The sequence below is a fragment of the Trichosurus vulpecula genome, chromosome 7 (assembly GCF_011100635.1).
Source record: "Trichosurus vulpecula isolate mTriVul1 chromosome 7, mTriVul1.pri, whole genome shotgun sequence".
In the NCBI taxonomy this organism is placed as follows: domain Eukaryota; kingdom Metazoa; phylum Chordata; class Mammalia; order Diprotodontia; family Phalangeridae; genus Trichosurus; species Trichosurus vulpecula.
In genome coordinates this window covers 45251743-45270231 of record NC_050579.1, presented here as the reverse complement: position 1 = coordinate 45270231, position 18489 = coordinate 45251743, and the positions used below count along the sequence as shown (strand labels likewise).

At 50.9% G+C, this 18489-nt stretch overlaps 1 protein-coding gene across 2 annotated transcripts; it reads right to left on the bottom strand.

The window, feature by feature from the left end:
- Nucleotides 1–6050: 6050 nt before the first annotated feature.
- Nucleotides 6051–17117, bottom strand: SEMA6C (semaphorin 6C). 2 transcript variants are annotated; one of them, XM_036767198.1, is made up of 17 exons: nt 16939–17117; nt 16116–16230; nt 15691–15751; nt 15517–15573; nt 15175–15276; nt 14774–14864; nt 13811–13930; nt 13508–13596; nt 13088–13305; nt 12591–12722; nt 11180–11332; nt 10336–10509; nt 9767–9913; nt 8839–8916; nt 8662–8717; nt 8446–8490; nt 6051–7598 (listed from the first exon to the last, which is right to left on the bottom strand). In XM_036767198.1, exons 1-17 carry the CDS (start codon nt 17057–17059, stop codon nt 6532–6534), a joined length of 2826 nt encoding a protein of 941 aa, XP_036623093.1. In that variant the 5' UTR covers nt 17060–17117; the 3' UTR covers nt 6051–6531. The 2 variants fall into 2 exon arrangements, with proteins under 2 accessions (XP_036623093.1, XP_036623095.1); XM_036767200.1 differs by having other exon boundaries at nt 13088–13299.
- Between the last annotated feature and the right edge of the window lie 1372 nt (nt 17118–18489).

Genomic DNA, 18489 nt, shown 5'->3' with positions numbered 1-18489 from the left:
GCCGCTGGTTGTCTTGCTACTTCTGCCTCTGGCAAAAGCTATACACCTTACTCCAGCATCTATCAGCTATGGAACTTCATTCTGAACTTGTCTACTGGGGTGTTCATCCCTTCTTTGTTTCATCAGTCTCCTTCCTCAGCTGGCTCCCACACCCTTTTCCTTTTCTTTCTCTGACCTCTTTTATCCTGGTAGACAGCTATAGAGAGGCAGAGACTGATATGGGAATGGGCTAGGCAACTGAACTTTCAAGGTATGGCCTTCCTGCTAAATTAATGTCATCCCCTTCCCTACCCCCCACACCCCAATGTTTCCCTGTGAACAAATCTCCAGGGAGGAGGGATGGAGGAAATGCCTCGCCCTTGTGTGGGGTGAGACCAGTGCTGAGAGACAGAGATGCCATAGCCCAGGGAAACAAGAAAACGGTAGATGTGTGCCGACAGCAGTTCCGAGCTAATGGGGTGATTAGCCGATGTCTCAGAGGTTATGTATTTCTTTGGGGGCACTGAAGGGAAAGGCAAGGAGTTTAAGGGGATAGAGACAGAATTAATATTCTTCACCCCCCCAAGTAGTCTGTGGGTAGATTTCAAGGGGATTGTGAACTTGTATAGGGAAAAAAATTATTTCAATATAATTGGTTTCCTTTGTAATCCTATGTATCCTGCACATTTAAAAACATTCAGAGAAGGTTCCCATGGGTTTCACCAGACAGCCAAAGGTGGGGGGGTGGGCAGGGGCAGGGTAAGGGTCCACGAAACATACCTGATGTAGGTGTAGGTGTGAAGGACCTAGTAGATTTAGCCAGAAGTTGTTTATTCTACCCACCACCCACCTCTAAAAAATATTTTCCTTAAAGCAAAGTTCCCGGAAGAAGAGTAGTGGAGGGTGGGGTGGAACGGTTCAAGGTTCACTGATTCTTAATGGAAGGAGAACAAATAGGGACCACTTTACTCATGTCACCTCCTCTACCTGAGTCGGGCCCCTTCTGCCTCCAACAAGTGTAACTGGTAGGTAAGAAAACGTGGTTTAATGTGGAAGCCATTCGTATAAAAGCCAGTCCTGTTCATGTATATAAGAAGTTTCCAGAAATAACAAGGTGAGTTGGCTAAGAAGTTCCCAGAGCAACCTGTGGGGCTACTTACAGTGAGGTTTAAGCCTGGTCATAGTCCTAAGACCATGCCAGGGGGAGAATTAGGCAAGTAAAGAAAAACCGCTAAAGGTCAAAGCTGTTCTCTTTTCAGAGCTGCTGCCAGCTTGAGGGGCTGAGGGAATCTTGTCTCTTCTCCTCAGGTTGTCTCTTAGCTGGTGAATTGTTTCCTGGCTGGTTCAGAATATTATCTTAGTGCCAGAAACCCATCTCTTTTTACAAATGCGAGAACTTAATTCAGGAAAAATGCAAAGATGAAACATGGGAAACTCTCCTGGGTCTTATTGTCTTGTTGGTGAGATCACTCCCAGGAAAAATTGGGGGTGAGGGGCTGATAACTGGCAATATCTTACGAAAGAACTTACTGCTATTAACCAAATGCATGCCAGAGCCTTACTTGTTGGGACAGGATTGCAGGGACTATTAAAATCTCCCTAGGTATTATCATGCCTACTAAAAATAAATTATTTCTTCATCTTAGAGTTCAGTTTTGTTCTTTGCCCTGAGTTCTCAGAATTTTGAAGGGTCAGTTTCTGGTCTTCAGAGGGCAGAAACTAAATTAGGAGTTCCAAGATGTATGATGAGGTACCTAGGGGACATTAATCTGAGTTACCACAGTATAGCTCAGGCCCCTAGTGACTGAGCCTCCTTAGAGCCCATGAGGGCAGAGCAGCTTTTCCAAGCTGGTGATTGTGGAACCTTCTGTGTTTCAAATCCCTGGAGCCTGTCACAAGGTGATGGACTCTGTCTCCCCAGGGCCCTGCTTTCTCCACAACCTTCTAAGGTGCCTCTGGGATTCCAGCTTGGAAATCCTTGCAGGAGAAATCAGCTTCTTCTTATTGTCAGCTTCTGATCCTTCTGAAGACCAGATGTAAAGTGCAAACACAAGACAGCTAGGAGCACTGATTTCTAAATCAGATTTTCCCATTTATTGACATCACTACTAATTGATTTGAAATCAGTTGAAATTTTTAAGTATGTGTGAATTGTACCCTGACAGTTCTTAAACTAAGAAATTAGTATTCTTCACAATTAGCTTCAAATAGGACCCTGATAAAATGAATTCACTAGGCTGTTCATTGCAAGAGACCCTAAAGGAAGATAAACTTTAAGTTTCATAAGATCGTGAGATCCAAAATGGACACTGGTGTTAGTCTTTCATTTGGCCATCATCTGCTTCAGCCTCATTTTATAGCTTAGGAGACAGAGGCTCAAACGTGAAATGACTTATTCAGTCACACAGTAAATGTATTATGTATATCCTACTGCCCTCAGGACAAAATGCCAGCTTATCCTGGCATTTAAAGCTTTCTACGATATGATCTACGATATGAAAAGCTGACTTTTCCATGATTTTTTCATGTTAGTCTCCTGTGGAAACTTCCATTTAAACTAGGAGCAGGTTGGTTGACCTGGAGTCAAGGGATCTGGGTTCAAACCCTAAATCTGCCGTTTTCTACCTGGGTGATCTTAAGCCAATCAATTTACTTCCCTGGTCTGGTTTCTTCATCGGTAAAATTGGGTCTTACATACAACCCCCAAAGCCTTTCCCGGCTCTAAATCTATGAACCTGTGACTCTCCTAACTTGGAAAAAAAAAAAAACTTTGGCAGTATTTGTTCTTCCCTTGCAGAGACAATGGAGAGATCACTGGGCACAGAGTCAGGAAGAACTGAGTTCAAATCCAACCTCAGACACTTCCTAGCTGTGTGACTGGGCAAGTCACTTAGCCTCTGTTGGCCTTAGTTTCCTCCATTTTAAAATGGGGTAACAGCATCTAACCTCCTAGGACTATTAATGAGGATCAAATGGGACGATATTTGTAAAATGCCTGCCATATAGTAGGTGCTTAATAAATGCTTGTTTACTTCCTTCCCCTTGATCACATCAGCTTTACTCTAGATAGTATTTGTGAATTTCTTTTGAGGTAGTATTTACCACAATGGTGGCACCAAACCTTGGTTTGGAGAAGATACAGGTATGTCACATGTCTGGGAAGATTTCCCCTTCCTTTCATATTGGTTAGCTCTCACATTAGGGTGGTTCTGTTCTCACAAGGGTGTCTAGGTCACACTCTATTAGCAAAGCCAGACTATTGTTCAGGTTTCCTGAATCGCTTATTTTACTGTGGTTCCCTCTGCACAGAATGGACATTCTCCACATCTCCACCTATTCTATTCAACATTTATTTATCAGTTCCTAAAATACATGAGGCACTGTTGGAAATCCTCTTCGATCAATCAACGGGCATTTGTTAATAATTACCTACTATGTGCCAAGCATTGTAGATATGAATACAAAAAAAGGATCCCTCCTTTTGAGGAATTTGCATTCAGAAGACACCTCTTCCTGTTCAGAAGAAGCCCTGCAACTGTGGGTGTTAACCCAAGGCTCCATGCCAAGCCCCTTTCTCTTTTCACTCAATACTATCTCAGTAATTTCATCAGCTCCCATGGGTTCAATTATCATCTTTATGCAGATGAATCTGAAATCTATATAACCAAGACCTAGTTTCTCCCATGAGTTACAGTCTTGTCATGTCCAACCACCTGTTGGACATCTCCCACTGAATGTCCTTGCCCGGCATCTCAAACTCAACACGTCCAACACAATTCATTTTCTCACCCCAACCCTCCCCATTTCAGAACTTCCTCACTGATGTGGAAGGCACCATCACCCTCCTGCATCACTCAAGTATCACAACCTTGGTACAGCCTCACCTCCTTACTCTTACCCTCCCGCCCCCATCCAATCCATTTCCAAATTTTGTGGTTTCTACTTTTACAGTCTCTCCTATAGATTCCTTTGTCTCCATTTAAATGGCCACCAACCTAGAAAAGGACCTCCTCTCCTCTTACTGGACTAATGCAATAAATGAAGTCCTTGTCTAAAGTCTCTCCCCACTCCAATTCACCCCCCACTCCCCAGGTCTCCTTCCTCTCGGGATGGACCCTTCTTGGGAACAAAGAGACTTTGCCTTTCTTGGCATCAGGTATATAGTAGGCACTTAAAAAATGAATGCTTGTTGGACCACCAACAAAACCACTTCTTAGGGGTAGCTAGGTGGCGCAGTGAATAAAGCACCGGCCCTGGAGTCAGGAGTTCAAATTCAGCCTTGGACACTTGACACTTAGTAGCTGTGTGACTTTGGGCAAGTCACTTAACCCCAATTGCCCTGCCTTCCCCTCCAAAAAAAATTAAACCACTTCTTACCTAGAATGGAGCCCACCCTTCCCAAATCTCTCATTTTTAATTTTAACCCCAGCTAAGCATTTATCGTATTATAGTATATTAAGCTCTTTCCTCACCTCCCAAAATACAACTAAATTGAAAGAAATGCCTCAATTTTAGTTCAGTTTTGTGTGCTGCACCGTCTCCAGCTTTGGAGGGCCAGCTTCTGAACTGTATTACAAGTGTGCTACATTGTAGCCCCTGTAACACTGTACTCTAGTGTTTCTGTAAATGCCGCCCCCAACACACACTTCGGCTGTAAAATGGGATCTTCCGTTTTCCTACATCTCCAGAGCTTAACGGAGTTGATGCTTAACATAATAAAGGTGTCGAAGTGAACCGCGTAAATTAGACAGCAATGCAAAATTAGGGTAGCTGGGGGGTGGGGCTGAGAGCAGTTAAAGGAGCTTTCTGCAATTAAAAACCGAAGCCAGGCCGCCACGGCTGATGGGTGGAAGTGAGTGGAAGCCATTGCATTAGGAGCTGGAAGGGGCCTTAGGGATCGCCCAGAAATCACCCATTCTTCTTGAGGATGAAAAAAGTGGGGATCGCTACGAACGCTGGGCATGTGGCAACAGCGGCCTCAGGGTGGGCTGGGGGAGCCAGCAGGAAGCTGAGCGTGAAGGGCCAGAAGAGAACCATCCCAGAGCTGGGGGTGGGGAGGCCCAGATTTTAGACCAGGAGGACGCAGAGCGGGACTAGGAAAAAGGGCAGCTTCAGAGATGGGGCGGGGGGGGGGGGGAATGCTAAAAAGGCAAAGCCCTCGTACTGCCCAGGGGCCAAGCCGAGGGGCATGGGCCAGGAAAGTGCTGAGGTTTTGGGGAGTGAGCAAAGGGGAAGGCTGGGAGCAGGTAGGGGGTATATGTAGGTCGGCAGCTCCGAGCTCCCGCCCCTCTGCAGCCGGCGCCGAACACGCACGGCGCCTCCCGCGCCGCAGCCTCCTAGCACAGACCCCGCGTGGAATCCCCAGGAGACGCGGCTGAAGCCGCTTATTAAAGGTCTCAGCGCGGGCCGCGGGGAGGGCGGGGCGACAGAGTGGGGGCCACTCCGTCCTTCCCATTGGCCCTTCTCGATAACGGACGGGCGTAGCCAGCCAGCCCCGCCCCGAGGAAGGCAGGGCGAGGCCCACCTCAGCGCTATAACCGCGGGGCGGAGAGCTGCGCGTGCGTAGAAGAAAGCGCATTCTGGTCGATCTCCCCGCGGTGGTGCGCGAGGCTGGGGTCTCAGGCCCAAGCTCCTGCCCAAGCCCTTCCCCCACCCAGCGCAATACCACCGTCTGGGGGCTTGCATAAACCCAACCTCCCAGTGCCCCGCCGCCCCTCCTCCCAGCGGGGAGCTCTCCGCTCGCCGGACTCCTCGCGCCCCCCGCCCAGCCCACATCGTAGGCGCTTGGCAGCTTCCTCCCGGCATCCTCTTCCCGACCCTTGGCTCGCACTCCTTCCCTCCATCTGCAAAAGCCCTGGAACCTTGGAAATTGCCTTCCCGCATCCCCACCCACCTTTTCCTCAATTCCCTAATTGAGGAAACCTTTCCTGATTAACTCCGCTGGGATCTTAGCCACTCCAACTGCTTTACAAAAGCCGAGAGGGAGATGCATAACAGAAGCAGCCGAACCAGAGAAATTATGAGACATTTCTGGCACCATTCTCCCGCCCCATTAGTAAACAGACAGTAGGTCAGGGTAACATCGTTGTATTGGGGTGAGGGAAGGCTCCTACACAGTAGGAGGTGATGATGTCTCGGGTAGCCCCGAGAACACTGTACACTATACAGACATACCCTACCCCAATCCCCCAATCGTGGACATCCCCAGTCCGGGGGTCCCAGACTATGGAGGAAGCTGGGAGGGGAAGGGCTAAGGCAGCTTGGCTGGAGGAGATAAGGGTGGGAGCCCCAGCCAGCTCCCACTAAGTAGGGCTGGCTCGCAGTGGTTGGAGAAGGAGGTAAGACCTCCCCCATTACCCAAACCCCTGGAGACTAGGGGCAGCAGGGAAAGGCTGGGATGAGAGTCAATAAATAAGCCCAAGGTGGGCAGTAAGTACAGGACAAGAGAGGTCCGGAGTCCAGGAAGGATGGAGCCAGGCAATGTGATTAGTGAGTTACTTGTCCATTTGGGAGTCTTCATTGCCACACCCTTTCTAGGCAGGGTAGTTACCATCAATAGTCAAAATGGCCACCAGGAGGGGCCACTTGGGAGGGGGAGGTCACAAGGAGGGGAGCCTTTGGGGGCAGCTGTGGCTTCTCCACATCAACCCTCTTCAGGGCTCGTCCCCTGTATCCCTCGGGCCGGCCAAGGTACAGAGGGTACCTTCCGTGACCCCCAGAATATCGTGAGGTTCCCGCTGAGGGGACTCGAGTTAGCAGGCCTGGGGGCACCCGGTGTGGTGAAGGGGATATACCCCGGGTGCCTCCAATCCCAAGTCGAGGAGCAGGGGCAGATAGTGGGGGGCGCGATGGGGGTGGGCACTTCCCATCTGGGGGAATGTCCAGCCGGAGTGGAGGGGTACAGTCTCGTGGGAGTGGAGAGGAACCAGAAAAGAGGGCATGGGCTGGCTCCGGTGGGGGGACTCGGGACTGCACCCGGGTAGCCAAGGGGAGAGGGGTACAGGGATTATTTGGGGACAGAGCCTCTGTCCCTTTCCTAGGAGGCTGAGGAGCATGGAGATAGCGAAGCAGTTCCTCTAAGGTGGTCACTTCTACAGCCTGGCCAGGACAGCCAGGAGGGGGTGGCCTCACCAACACCCTCGGGGCAGGTCCAGGGCCACTTCGGCAGTGGGCAGAGCTATCCTTGGCATTGTTCCCGTTATGGTTCCACTCCCAAGGCCCCTGGACTGGTTGGAGTTGCTTGACTGGAAGCTCTGGTGTGGATTCAGGGGTGGGCAGGCAGGCCAGCTCTAGGGCAGGCATGCCCTCGGTGGGTGGTAGGAACGTGGTATAGAGCTGGGGCACTGGGGGTGAGTCACCATCCTTGGTCGGAGGGGGTAGGTCAGGACCCCCACCGTGGAGCCTGGCCAAGCTTCGGAGAGAGAGGGGGCGTGGGAGTCCAGGGGTCTCGACATCCTTGTTCCCCCTGTGAGTGTGTCGATAGGCATGACGACAAGCACAGGAGACCAGGAAACCAGAAATAGAGGCCCCCAGGGCAAAAGCTGCTGCCACACTGGCCAGAAGGAGCGGCACAGGGACCGTGTGAGGAGATGAGGCATGGGGCGGATCTCGTCGAACACCTGAGGGGACAGAGAGACACTTAGCGGTGGAAATGGGAGACAAGGAAAGAGGTTACGGAAAAAGTGAGAAGTGCCATCCAGACAGTTAAGCCTGACCCTCATCCCTTGAGCTGAAGCCTCAACTCCACTGCACATAGCCTTGACCTCCCCTCCCAAACCACAGTCAGACTTTGGCTCAGCTCCTAGACACTGACACCCCCACAAAGAAGGGATCCCAGGACTAAGATGTCCCTGGGCCCGAGTCCTGCCCCCCCCAAGCCATGCTGAGAACACCTTCCATACTCTGTCCATGCAGAGGGAGTCGGTGCTGAGAGAGGAGGCCCAGGTCTGAGGAGGGAGGAGGCAACCAACGGAACAGTATTAGTAAGAAGCAAACCCCAGCCACTAAGGTGTTAAATTCCCTGGGATGCAGCAACCCCCATCAAACCACGACACCCTCCATTACCTGCCTTACCCTCTATGTGAGCCCGAAGAGTGGAGGGCGGGGACCAGGGGTGGGCATCATTGGGGGGACTGGGGGCCTCAGGGGGAGGGCTGGGACCCAGAGGCTCTGGTGACAGAGACCAAGTCAGAGCCAGTGAGGTCCCTACTCTCAGCCACTTTCCCCAGAACAATTCAAACAGATGGATTAGCCCGCCCCCCTTCTCACTGAACCCAAGAGTCCAGGAGTGCAGCCTCAGTCACCACTCCCAGCCCTGGGGTCTGGAAGATTAGAGGGAAGAGTTGCTGACCACTCCCTGACCACCACTCCCACCTTCCCAGTCATACTAGCAATTTCAGATTCTTGGGAATGAGGTAGTAAGGGTTAAGCAAGCTGAATCTAAGGTTATGGGAGAGGAGGACTCACCATAGGCAGAATCCCCTGGCCCTGAATGACTCCCAGTGGCCCCATCTGTGAGATGGGAGAAAAAGGCAGCATGAAGGAAAAAGAGGGAGATCAGGAGTCTGATGCGAAAGAGTTGGGGAAGAGGCAGAGAAAAGATTGAGAGACAGCGAGAAGGTGTGCAGTGGTGGTGGTGGTGGGGCAGCTATTAGGGTGGTGGCCGTTACAGCTTCCCCTTACCGTGGCAGTCTCCCTCCTCCATGACTTCCCTGTCCCCATCCTGCTCCAGGTCAGTCCTGGGGAGGAAGAAGAGAAGTTCAATGCTCAACTCAACCCTGCTTCCACTCCTGCATTCAACTCTCCCACTTCCCCTCGCTGCCAGCCGCAGAAATGGGGACCCACTGAGCGCTCACTCACCAGGCGGGTCCCCTGACATCCACGCAGCCTTTGAAGCTTCCCCAGCCACAGTATGGGTCCTGGGAGTCAAGACAGCTTCTGGGGGGAAAACGAGTCCCACAGGTCTGGGGAAGAAGCAGGGGGCAGGGGAAAAATCCTTCCCCCTTTCTCTGCTTCTTGGCTCCCATAGTATCAGTAATAGTAGCTAGCATTTATATAGTGCTTCAGAGTTTGCAAAGATGGTCATTTGAGCCTCAGAATCCTCTGATTCTACAGACATTATCCTCCTCATTTTACAAATGAGCAAAGGGGCTCACAGAGATGAAGTAACTAATGTGTCCTGGTCACAGAGCCTGTAAATATCAGAGGCAGGATTTAAGTCCTAGTTTTCCTGTATGAGTCCAGCATCCTGCCCTCTATGGCAGGTGTCTCGCTCATGTCCCAGCCAATAAAACTCCCAAATTTAGGCTTGAACCAGATTAAGATGCAAGTGGAAAATGTTTAATGAGATAAATAAAAATACAATAAAACATAGATAATGTTAATTTGTTCTTGTCTAAGCACTGCGTGGTCCTCAAGATCCCTTTCTATTTGAGTTTGACACCAGTGCTTGATGGCATCATGGTTCTTCCCCATTTCAGTCCCCCTCAATTCCAAACCCCCCAAACCTGTGTCTGATCCCTTTCAATGCAGCACGCCCCATATCACAAGCTACCCTACCCCTTTGTGACCTCTCCATCACATCTCCTACAACCCTCACAAAGTGAGCTCTGTCCTCTCTTGCCTCCCATCCACACTGCTCTCTACCGAAACAGATTCTCTGGGTCTTCCAATCCATCTTCCTTCCTCCCACTCTCTATTTCCTAGGTCCTTCCACCATGTCCCCATTAGTTCTATTTGTCCCTAAGTAGTCTACATACATGTCAGTTCCCTCCTCAGCGTCTCTTACCTTTGACAAGCGCCATGCCTGGTACATCGACTGAGAGGCATGTGGACAACACAGCCGGAAAAAGCCACAAAGAGCCTGTGGCCATCAGGATCCAGCACCAGGCCGAGAACCCGGCGGGCTAACTGTGCTGATCGCTTCCCACCACACCTGGGAGAGGGACAGAGGTGGGGACGTATAAGTGAGGCTCCTTACACAAGAGTAAATAGTGAAGAGACAGAGCAGGGCCAGAGAGATGAATTGGAACTTCTGTGTTGGGGCTCCCCATATGCTCCCCAGGACATCTGCTCTCCCACTGGAGAATCCCTTTCTCTTCCCCACCAATGATTCCCAAGCATCCTTTACAGTCTCTTTGCCAAATCAACTGTGATAACACATATGAACTGGCCTGTAAACCTTCAAGTGCTACGTTAAAAGCACCTTTTATGGTGGTCAAGCCCTTTTTGAGTCCCTGGAGAAGGGACTCCAGTGTCCAAGTTCTCAGGCCTATTGCTTCCCACTCCAATTTTGCCAATGTGTCCTAGATCTAACCCCAGGGATAAAAAATTGAATCTGGCTTTCAAAGACCTCACCGGGAGGAGCTGTAGGTGTCAATCTCCTCCAACAAGATTGGTTCGGTGTTACCATACCCCCCTCCTGGGGGGAGCACCTTCAGTACTGTCCCATCCTCAGTACCCAAGAAGAGGACAGTGGTATTGCTGTGGCGACCAGCTGCTCCATCCACAGCCACCTGGGTCAGCAGGGCTCTGGAAAGGTATAATTCCTGAGTCAGCTAAGGGAGAGGGGGCCTCATACTGCAGACCTGAGATGGTCAAGTTGGGGAGTTTGCCCTCCCTAGGGACTCCTCCAGGAGATCATGCAATGGGAGAGCCATACTGGACAATGACTGTGGGTCTAGATGGCTCTACCATGAAAAGCCATAAGGAAGAGAGTCCCACTGAGACCATGTTCACCAAAACTGTAGGATAACATTTATTCCAAACCACTCATTTTACAGATAAGGAAACTGAGGCCCACAGAGGGATAACTGTCTTGCCAAAGACCATATGGCCAATATGTGGGAAATCCAAGACTTGACCCCATCTCCTGACTTTTAGCAATACTCTTTCCATTACATAACATTAACTCCCTTCTCTGCTGCTCTTCTCCCCAAACCAAGTAGTGGGGCTGGGAGCCACTTTACTCTCCTTTCCTGAGGGGAACTGGGGGGTCTGGGTTCTTCTGCTCTTCAGTCATTTCACCTCATACTCATCCATTTCCTAACTGGTTTCCCCTACTGAGTCACATTTGCCAGGACACATGAAAGGGGGCTAGGCTGGCGAGCTGCCCTCCTCATCTTTCCCTCACCCCTTTTCTCCACCTAATTCCTTGCCAGCCTTCCCACCCTCCTCCCGTTCTGATCCCACCCCTGGATACCTGCCAGTACGGGTGAGAAGGGGCCGATGGGTGGCAGGTGGCACAGCAGGATCCAACAATGGGTGAGCCTTGATGAAAGTCAGGACTTCATCAGGGAGGTCCCGGGAAGAAGGAAATGAAGCAGCTCTACCCACCCCTGCACAGGACCCTGGCCTGAGGGATACATGGAGGGCAGTGCTCAGGGCAGGGTGACTAGATACTGTGGTGTTCCCTGGATCCCTAAGAACCTGCAACTCTATGGTCCCTTCACTGACATCCTGCAACCCCTCCCTTCCCCACAGCCACTTCATTCCTCAATCCCATCCCTGCAATTTGGGGATTGCCCAAGGAAACCCACCAGAGCACTACACCATCCCTTTCTTTCTCTTGCTAGCGGCCCTCCTGCTCAAGCCCCCATCCCCAACCCTATTCTGCTCACAGACCAATCCCGTGTCTCCAACTGCCTGCTGGACACTTCCTAGGAGATGGCCACGGGCCCTTCAAACCTACAGAGACAAGCTCGCTATCTCCCCTACACCTACAAACACACACCTCGATTCCCCCACGGCTCTGAACTTCTCTATATGTGCCAAGAGTCCCACCGTCCTTCCAGTCAGTCACTCTTCATTTGTCTCCCCACCCACCATGCCATCATTCACATCCAGCTGCCGAGGGTTGTCGATTCTACCTCCACAGAATCTCGTGCATCTGTTTTGTTCTTCCACTTACATAACCACCACCCTAATGCAGGCTGCCATCCCCTCTCCCCAGACCACTGCACCTAATTGTTTTTTTTTCCTTTCTGCAACGAATCCTCCACCTAGCTGCCAAAACCTACTTCCTAAACCACAGGTCTAACCCTTAAGACTTTTCTGCTCAAAAACCTGCAATGGCTCCCTACTGCCTCTAGCATAAAACACAAATTACTCAGCGTGGCATTCAAGCCCCTTTAGCCCACGGCTCTAAGTTCTCCACCTTTATTTGAGATAACTTCCCTTCACTGACACTAGATTCCATCCAGACAGGACTATTTCCCCTTCCCTGAACTTGGCTCCCAGTATCTGGGTTAATAAAAGCACTCCTTTAAGCCCGGAATGCTCTTTTAATCTCGGTCTTTCAAAAGCCTTATCTTCTTTCAAGATAGCTCAAGGGGGACCTTCCTAGAGAAACATTTCCTGTTATCCCTAGTCTCTCTCCACTACTGGTTCTCCCTCTACACTCAAATATTCCTGCTGTTTTTTATCTGATACTGCTTGAACTATTATTTGAATTCATGTCCCACTCACCCCCCCATAGAAGGTAAACTGAGGGAAGCGGTGGTCTTTTTTGCCTTTTACACCCCTAGCCCCGTGCTTTCCGCACAGTAGGTGCTTAACAGTTTCATGAACTGAACAGACACCATCCCATCCCCACTGAAGCCGCCCATAGATACCTGGGTGAGGGGACCCTGTCCTCAGGTACAGGGGTCCAGGCCCCATCTGCGCTCCTCTGCTCCTTGAACTTGCCCTCAAACCCATGTTCAATGTCATCCAGGTAGAAGGCACAGACAGCAGAACCAGGGATGCTATAGGGCACCAGGAAAGTGTGGGAAAGGAACTATATGAGCTGGGTCTGGGAAAAGGCAAGGAACACTCCCTCCCAGGTCACTGACCATCCTAGATACAGGAAACAGGAGCCACCACCTTGCTCTGTGGTGGCCTTAAAAGAGGGGAAGGTAGCTTGGCCACAGGTCGAGCTGGGATGCGATAAGGCACAGAGATTATGGAAGATGGCATATTCCTCCACCCTAACTGCTAACCTGAATGGTGAGGGCTAAAGTATTTGGGGTGGGTTGGCTATATTGGTTGGGGTAGATCCACCATATTGGTTGTGATAGGTGGGCCATATTGCTTAGGAGATCTTCCACACCTATTTCACATGCCTCCCAACCTGTTGGTCTGGGTGGTGAAGACCCCAAACAGAGCAGGACGTCCATGCAGAGGGACAGGCCCAGTCAGGGCCTGCAGCACATCAAAGTAGAAGGCAGAGTCTCCAGGGACAGAGCAGTTGAGCCGAAGCTTCAGAAAAGATGTCCAGTGACGGTCCAAGGCCCGGGGAGAGCCACCTACATCACGCTTACACACACGTGCTACACGAGAGAACTGTACCTGGTGGGGAGGAGAGTCAATAAGATACCAGGATAAATGTTGGGTGGGTAGGGCAGAAGTAACAGGGGAAGTGGGGTCAAGGGAAACGGAGAGCTAAAGGTATAGGTCATATGGAGAGAGCTAGCATTGGGTGTGCCAGAACAGGCTGAGCATAGAAGAGTCCCCTGTCTCCTCTCCCCAAGGTGGGGTCCACTCTGCTTACCCGTCCCAGCCGAGCATCCTCCACAGAGACTTCTCGGAAAAAGAAGTAAACATGGTCTCTGTGCTCCACGGCATGGACAAAGTGTGGCTCTGGGGAAGAGAGTGATGAAATGGGGAGTGTCTACATAGGTCTCTTCCAACTCTAGGATTTGATAATCCCTCAATCCCCTGGTACCTTTTGCAACCCCACACCCCCATGCAATATCCTTCAGGAAATTTCCTGCTCCTCCCCAGACCCCGCTACATCCCACTCAAGGATCCAGGCTCCCCCTTTATTACCTCCCCAACCCTGATCCCCCCTGACCTCGAAGCCACTTGGAGTCGTACTTGGCGGAGCGGAGAGGGGGCTGGGGGCCAAAACTTCGATAAACAACAGCATCGCTGGCCTGGAAATCTGCAGCCGTGGCTGAGTAAAGACTACCCTCTGGAGGGGGCATCCCAAGGTCATGGGAGGTCATCATAGAAAAATGGAGATGGAAGATGGGGGACATGAGAGGCCACAGGAAGGAAGGGCTTGTGCTGTGTCGTGACCTGGTCCTCTCCTGCCTCCCCAGGCATCTTACTCCTTCTTCCCTACCACACACTCTGCAATCCAGTGGCACGGGCCTCCTTGCTGTTCCTTGCACAAGACTGTCCATCTCCTGACTCTAGGCATTTTCACTGGCTGTCCCCCACCCTCATGTCTGTCTCCTGGAATCCCTGGATTCAAATCTTCCGAGATGCCTTTCCCAATCCCCCTTAACGCTCCTGCCTTCCCTCTTCTGATTATCTCCAATTTACCCTGTACAGTCTTGCTTGTACATAGTTGTCTGCATGTTTCTCCTCCCTTAGACAGTGAGCTCCTGGAGGGCAGGGACTGTCTTTTATCATTCTCTGTACCCCCAGTGCTTAGCACAGGGCTTGGCACACTGTGCCACATGCTTATTAAGTGCTTGTTAATAAAGGCTTGTTAACTGTTTCATGAAAGGAAAGGAGGAGGTCTCATGGAAGGAAGTTGGGGGAAACACAGAAGAACATAGCAGGTCTCAGAAGGGTATGAACACATTTGAAAGATGTGTTTTGAGACATTCTAACAGCACATTCACACCCCACTTTCTCCACCCCCATACATATCCTTCAAGGAGATTCTCCACTCATCCTTAAAATTCCTGTGGGTGTTGATTGATAAAGATGTGGAATTGGTGGGGGTTGAGGGAGGCAAGAAAGGGGCTGTTAGTGTCTCTCAACCACCAGCCTTTATTCACCCCACCACCCTCTAACCTTTTACCTGCAAAGATGGCGACACTGGACTGTGTGGCATCAAAGGGGCATCGAGCTTGCCCACTCAGCTCCTCACCCTCCTGTTGCAGGGAAGAGATCTGGGGTGGGAGGAAGGGAGAATGTGATCCTAAGGCCCTTGGGTATCTCAGGGACTAAACTGAAAACCAAAGGTTTCTTCCTTCTTCTTCTTAGTCCTACTTATTCCTTTTTCATTATGCCTACCCCCCCCCCATTACAAGTTCTCCTGGGTCTCCTCCATGTCTCCTATGCCTGGGCCTTATGTCCCATCCAACACTCCAAGATCCAACCCTATTCTAAAGCTCGTCCCCCCATGTTTATTATTCATTAATTTATTCCCTCCGCACCATGCCCCCCATGCCTGCAACCCCATCCCCCCAACTCCCGTACCCCATAGCTTCGGCACATGGGGCTGAATGAATTTGTCCCGCAGGCAAGGAGGGTCCGGGAGTCCCGGGGAACAAGGACACGGATGTAGTTGTAGCATTCGTCCTAGGGGCCCCAGGAGGTGGGACCAGAGGTCAAAGGTCACTGAAGGTAACAGGGGGACTGGGCATTCTGGGATCCCCAAGGGCAAGAGAAGGGTTGGGGACTGGACATGCCAAGCATTATTCCCTTTGGGTTGTTTCCCCTGTGTTCTGGGAGAGGAAGGAAAAGGGGTCTTGGGAGAAGAGGTCATGGGGGAAGGAGACACACAGGCCCCCCCCCCCAATCCCTTATCACATCCCTCACCCTCAGCTTCCCTCGAACAGCACAGTTCTCCACATCCTGACTTCTCCATGTCAAATACTGATGGAGAAGAGAAGGAAAGAAGCTTTGTGAAGAAAGCACCGATTCTAGAGTTTGACCCCATACCCTCTTTCTGCTGCCTGACTCCACAGCCCAGACTGTCCCTCAGTCTCTCACCTTATCTGGTACCAGCCCTTCCCAGTCTTGAGCTTGAAGATCAAAGGAGAAAACATGATCCCTAAAGGTACAAAGAGGGAATGGGTCAGTGGGTCAATATTTGATATCTCCTGCCCCCCCAATTTTCCATATGGTAAACACCCACTGCATACTTGGCCAGGTTTAGACATACGTATAACTCCACAGACAAGTATAGCTATATCGCCCACACCTGTTCTTCATCTAAACGTGTCCTGTGACCCGTGTCTCTGAACATATTGGCTTATAGCAGGCCTTTACCATATCATATTATGGTACATTTTTGTTCCAGTGTCCATAGATCTACCATGCCTCTGTGTGTATGTATTCATGTTTGCTAGGTCTCTGCTTGTATTCCCAGCTGCCATGTCTATGTCCACTCCATTCACATGTTACAAGCAACTTACCGGGCAGCTACCAGCAACGTCTGGTTCAGGATCAAGAATCTCTGAAAGTCCAGACCCAGCTCTCCAGCCACAGCATCTCCTTCTAAGCCCCGAAACCAGGATAATGGTGATACACCTGGCGGGGAAGGAGCAGAAAGGAGAAGTATTTGGGTCGCCGACGCCTCACCCCAAAAACCTTTTCCCCAACCCTACGAGAAGAGAGAGAAACATCTAAACTCCCTCCACACAAAAGAGAGAGGCTACTTGATCATGGATAGAGTAAGAGTAAGTCTATTGATCCCTACCTACTCGTCCAGCCTCACCTTCCTGCTCACTATTCCCCAATCTGCCTCCTACCTCCTTCCCTAGAATAACATTTTTCTATCACCTTCATGTATCCAAACCCTACCCTTCCTTCTAGAATCAGACCAAGTCTTACCTTCTCTGTTAAATTATTTCTAGCCGCTCGGGCCAACAAGGACCTCTCCATCCTCCAAACTCCCACAGTGCATTGCTGTCTATACTACGCACTTAGTAATTAAGGATCACTGCTTTGTCTAGTTCCCTAACTCTTCGGCTTTTCTCATCACCCTGGCTAGTCTAAGTTCCTTAAGGGCTAGGGCCATGTCACATTCATTATATTCCCCAGCATCTAGCCTAATATCCTCACTCAATAAATAATTAATTACCGATTGATTAATATGAGAAGCTAACGTGGAACCCACATTGGTCAGAAAAGAGACAGTGCTTGAATAGGGGGTGGGGATAATGTCTGGGGGAATTCTGAGACAGCCAAAGGCAGATGAGGAAGAGAAGGGTTGAGCTGAACAGGGCTGCCACTTACCTTGGAGGTCAGAGGTCACGAGAGGGAGGGGATCCTGGGGGAAGGTGGCGTGGGTATGAGGAGTTGAGGAGAGCAGTGATAGCAGGAGCAACAAGGACATGAAGGGAGGGCCACGGGGCATCCTGGGCAGGCCGGCTCAGGCCCCAGGTGGCACTCTCTCACCCATATGTCAAGCCTGAGAGAGAAGACAGAGAGAAGTTTGAGAGGAGGGGGCTGGAAGCCTGGATTCACTGGGAGATTTAGAGCCAAGGGTGTGGACTTTTCTGTATTTGTTTCTTTTCTGTATTTTGGTCTTCTCAGGCAGGGACATGGACACAACTCCTCCTTTGGTCTATCCCCAGGGGACCCTAGAGAGGGGAGGGGATTCTTCCCTACACCTGTCCCAATCATGCCTGTCACTGTCACTCAAGTTCCATCTACCCTAACAGGAATAAACCGGCTGCTGAAGGGAAAGACAGACCCAAGTTATGACCTCAGGTAAGGTCAGGGCATATCCCCTTCCCCTCCCCCTCCCTGCCTAGTCCCTCAGTTCCTCTGTCTGGGTCCCCAGACTTGCTCTGGTTGATTCCCCTCATCCCCCCACCTCCCTCCACCAAACCTTCCCTGTTATAATTAGATGCCGGAGAAGGGGGAGGGGGGAAGGTGTTGAAGCCTCACATTATAAATAGTAGTTCCTGAGGACCATTTGAGGGAGAAGGAGCAGGTCTGCTCTTGCCCTCCCCTAACAGACTTTCCTCAGTACAGCCTCCCTGGCAGCCCAGTGTATATGTGTGAGGGACACACTGTGCCCATCTCTCATTCTAGGTCTGGAAAAGAACATTCTGATATTCAGGTGTGCCCGTGGCTCTTCACTCAGTAAGAGAAGTGGGATGTTGGGGTTTGCTGCCCTGATCCAGGCACCCCCCCCCCCAGGACTAAAGGTTCAGAATGGGACAGAGGACCATCTTAGCCAAAAATGAATCTGCATCAAAGCCAAATTGAAGGCTATATTTAGTTCTGGCTGCAGCTGTCTCCCCAGACCCCCTCCCTTCCTCCTCTCATTGGCCCCCCTGACCCAGTATATTTGCCTTTGAGGGAGAAGTACCACCCGTGGGGACACTAGGAAGAGAGAGAGCTGGAATGGGAGGAAGGGCTGGACAGCCTCATCTTCTTCCCCTCCTCATCGGGCTGCCTCTGAAATTAACACATAAATAATTCAGCCAGCAGCCTGATGACCAGAGCCCGGAGTCAGGGGGAGAGATGGATGGGCTAAGGGTGGGAGTTGAGGTGAAAAGAAGATCCTGAGACACGGAGACATGCCTCCCCTCCCATCAGCCTCCTGAAACCGCCTGGCCCTAGTTTCAACCAGCTCTGGATAGGGGGGATGGGGGTGGGGAGGGAGATGGAAACATAGTAGTAACTTCAGGCTTTTGCCAATGATTGCTGCTCTGAAACCTATGGGTGGGGTGCCAGGAGGTACCCCACCCAAAGGACAAGTGTCCTTTTAGCAGACACAAACAGGGATACCTTTATAATCTAATCCTCCTCCCCCACCCAGATGAAAGAACTGGG

Excerpts from the sequence above, each read along its gene's own strand:
- SEMA6C (XM_036767198.1), bottom strand. The coding sequence starts at position 17,059 with ATGCCCCGTGGCCCTCCCTTCATGTCCTTGTTGCTCCTGCTATCACTG. Across the intron at positions 8,917-9,766 it reads AGGCATGGCGCTTGTCAAAG|AAGCTGTCTTGACTCCCAGG; the intron begins GTAAGAGACGCT and ends TTTTCCCCCCAG. Across the intron at positions 8,718-8,838 it reads GATGTCAGGGGACCCGCCTG|GACTGACCTGGAGCAGGATG; the intron begins GTGAGTGAGCGC and ends CTTCCTCCCCAG.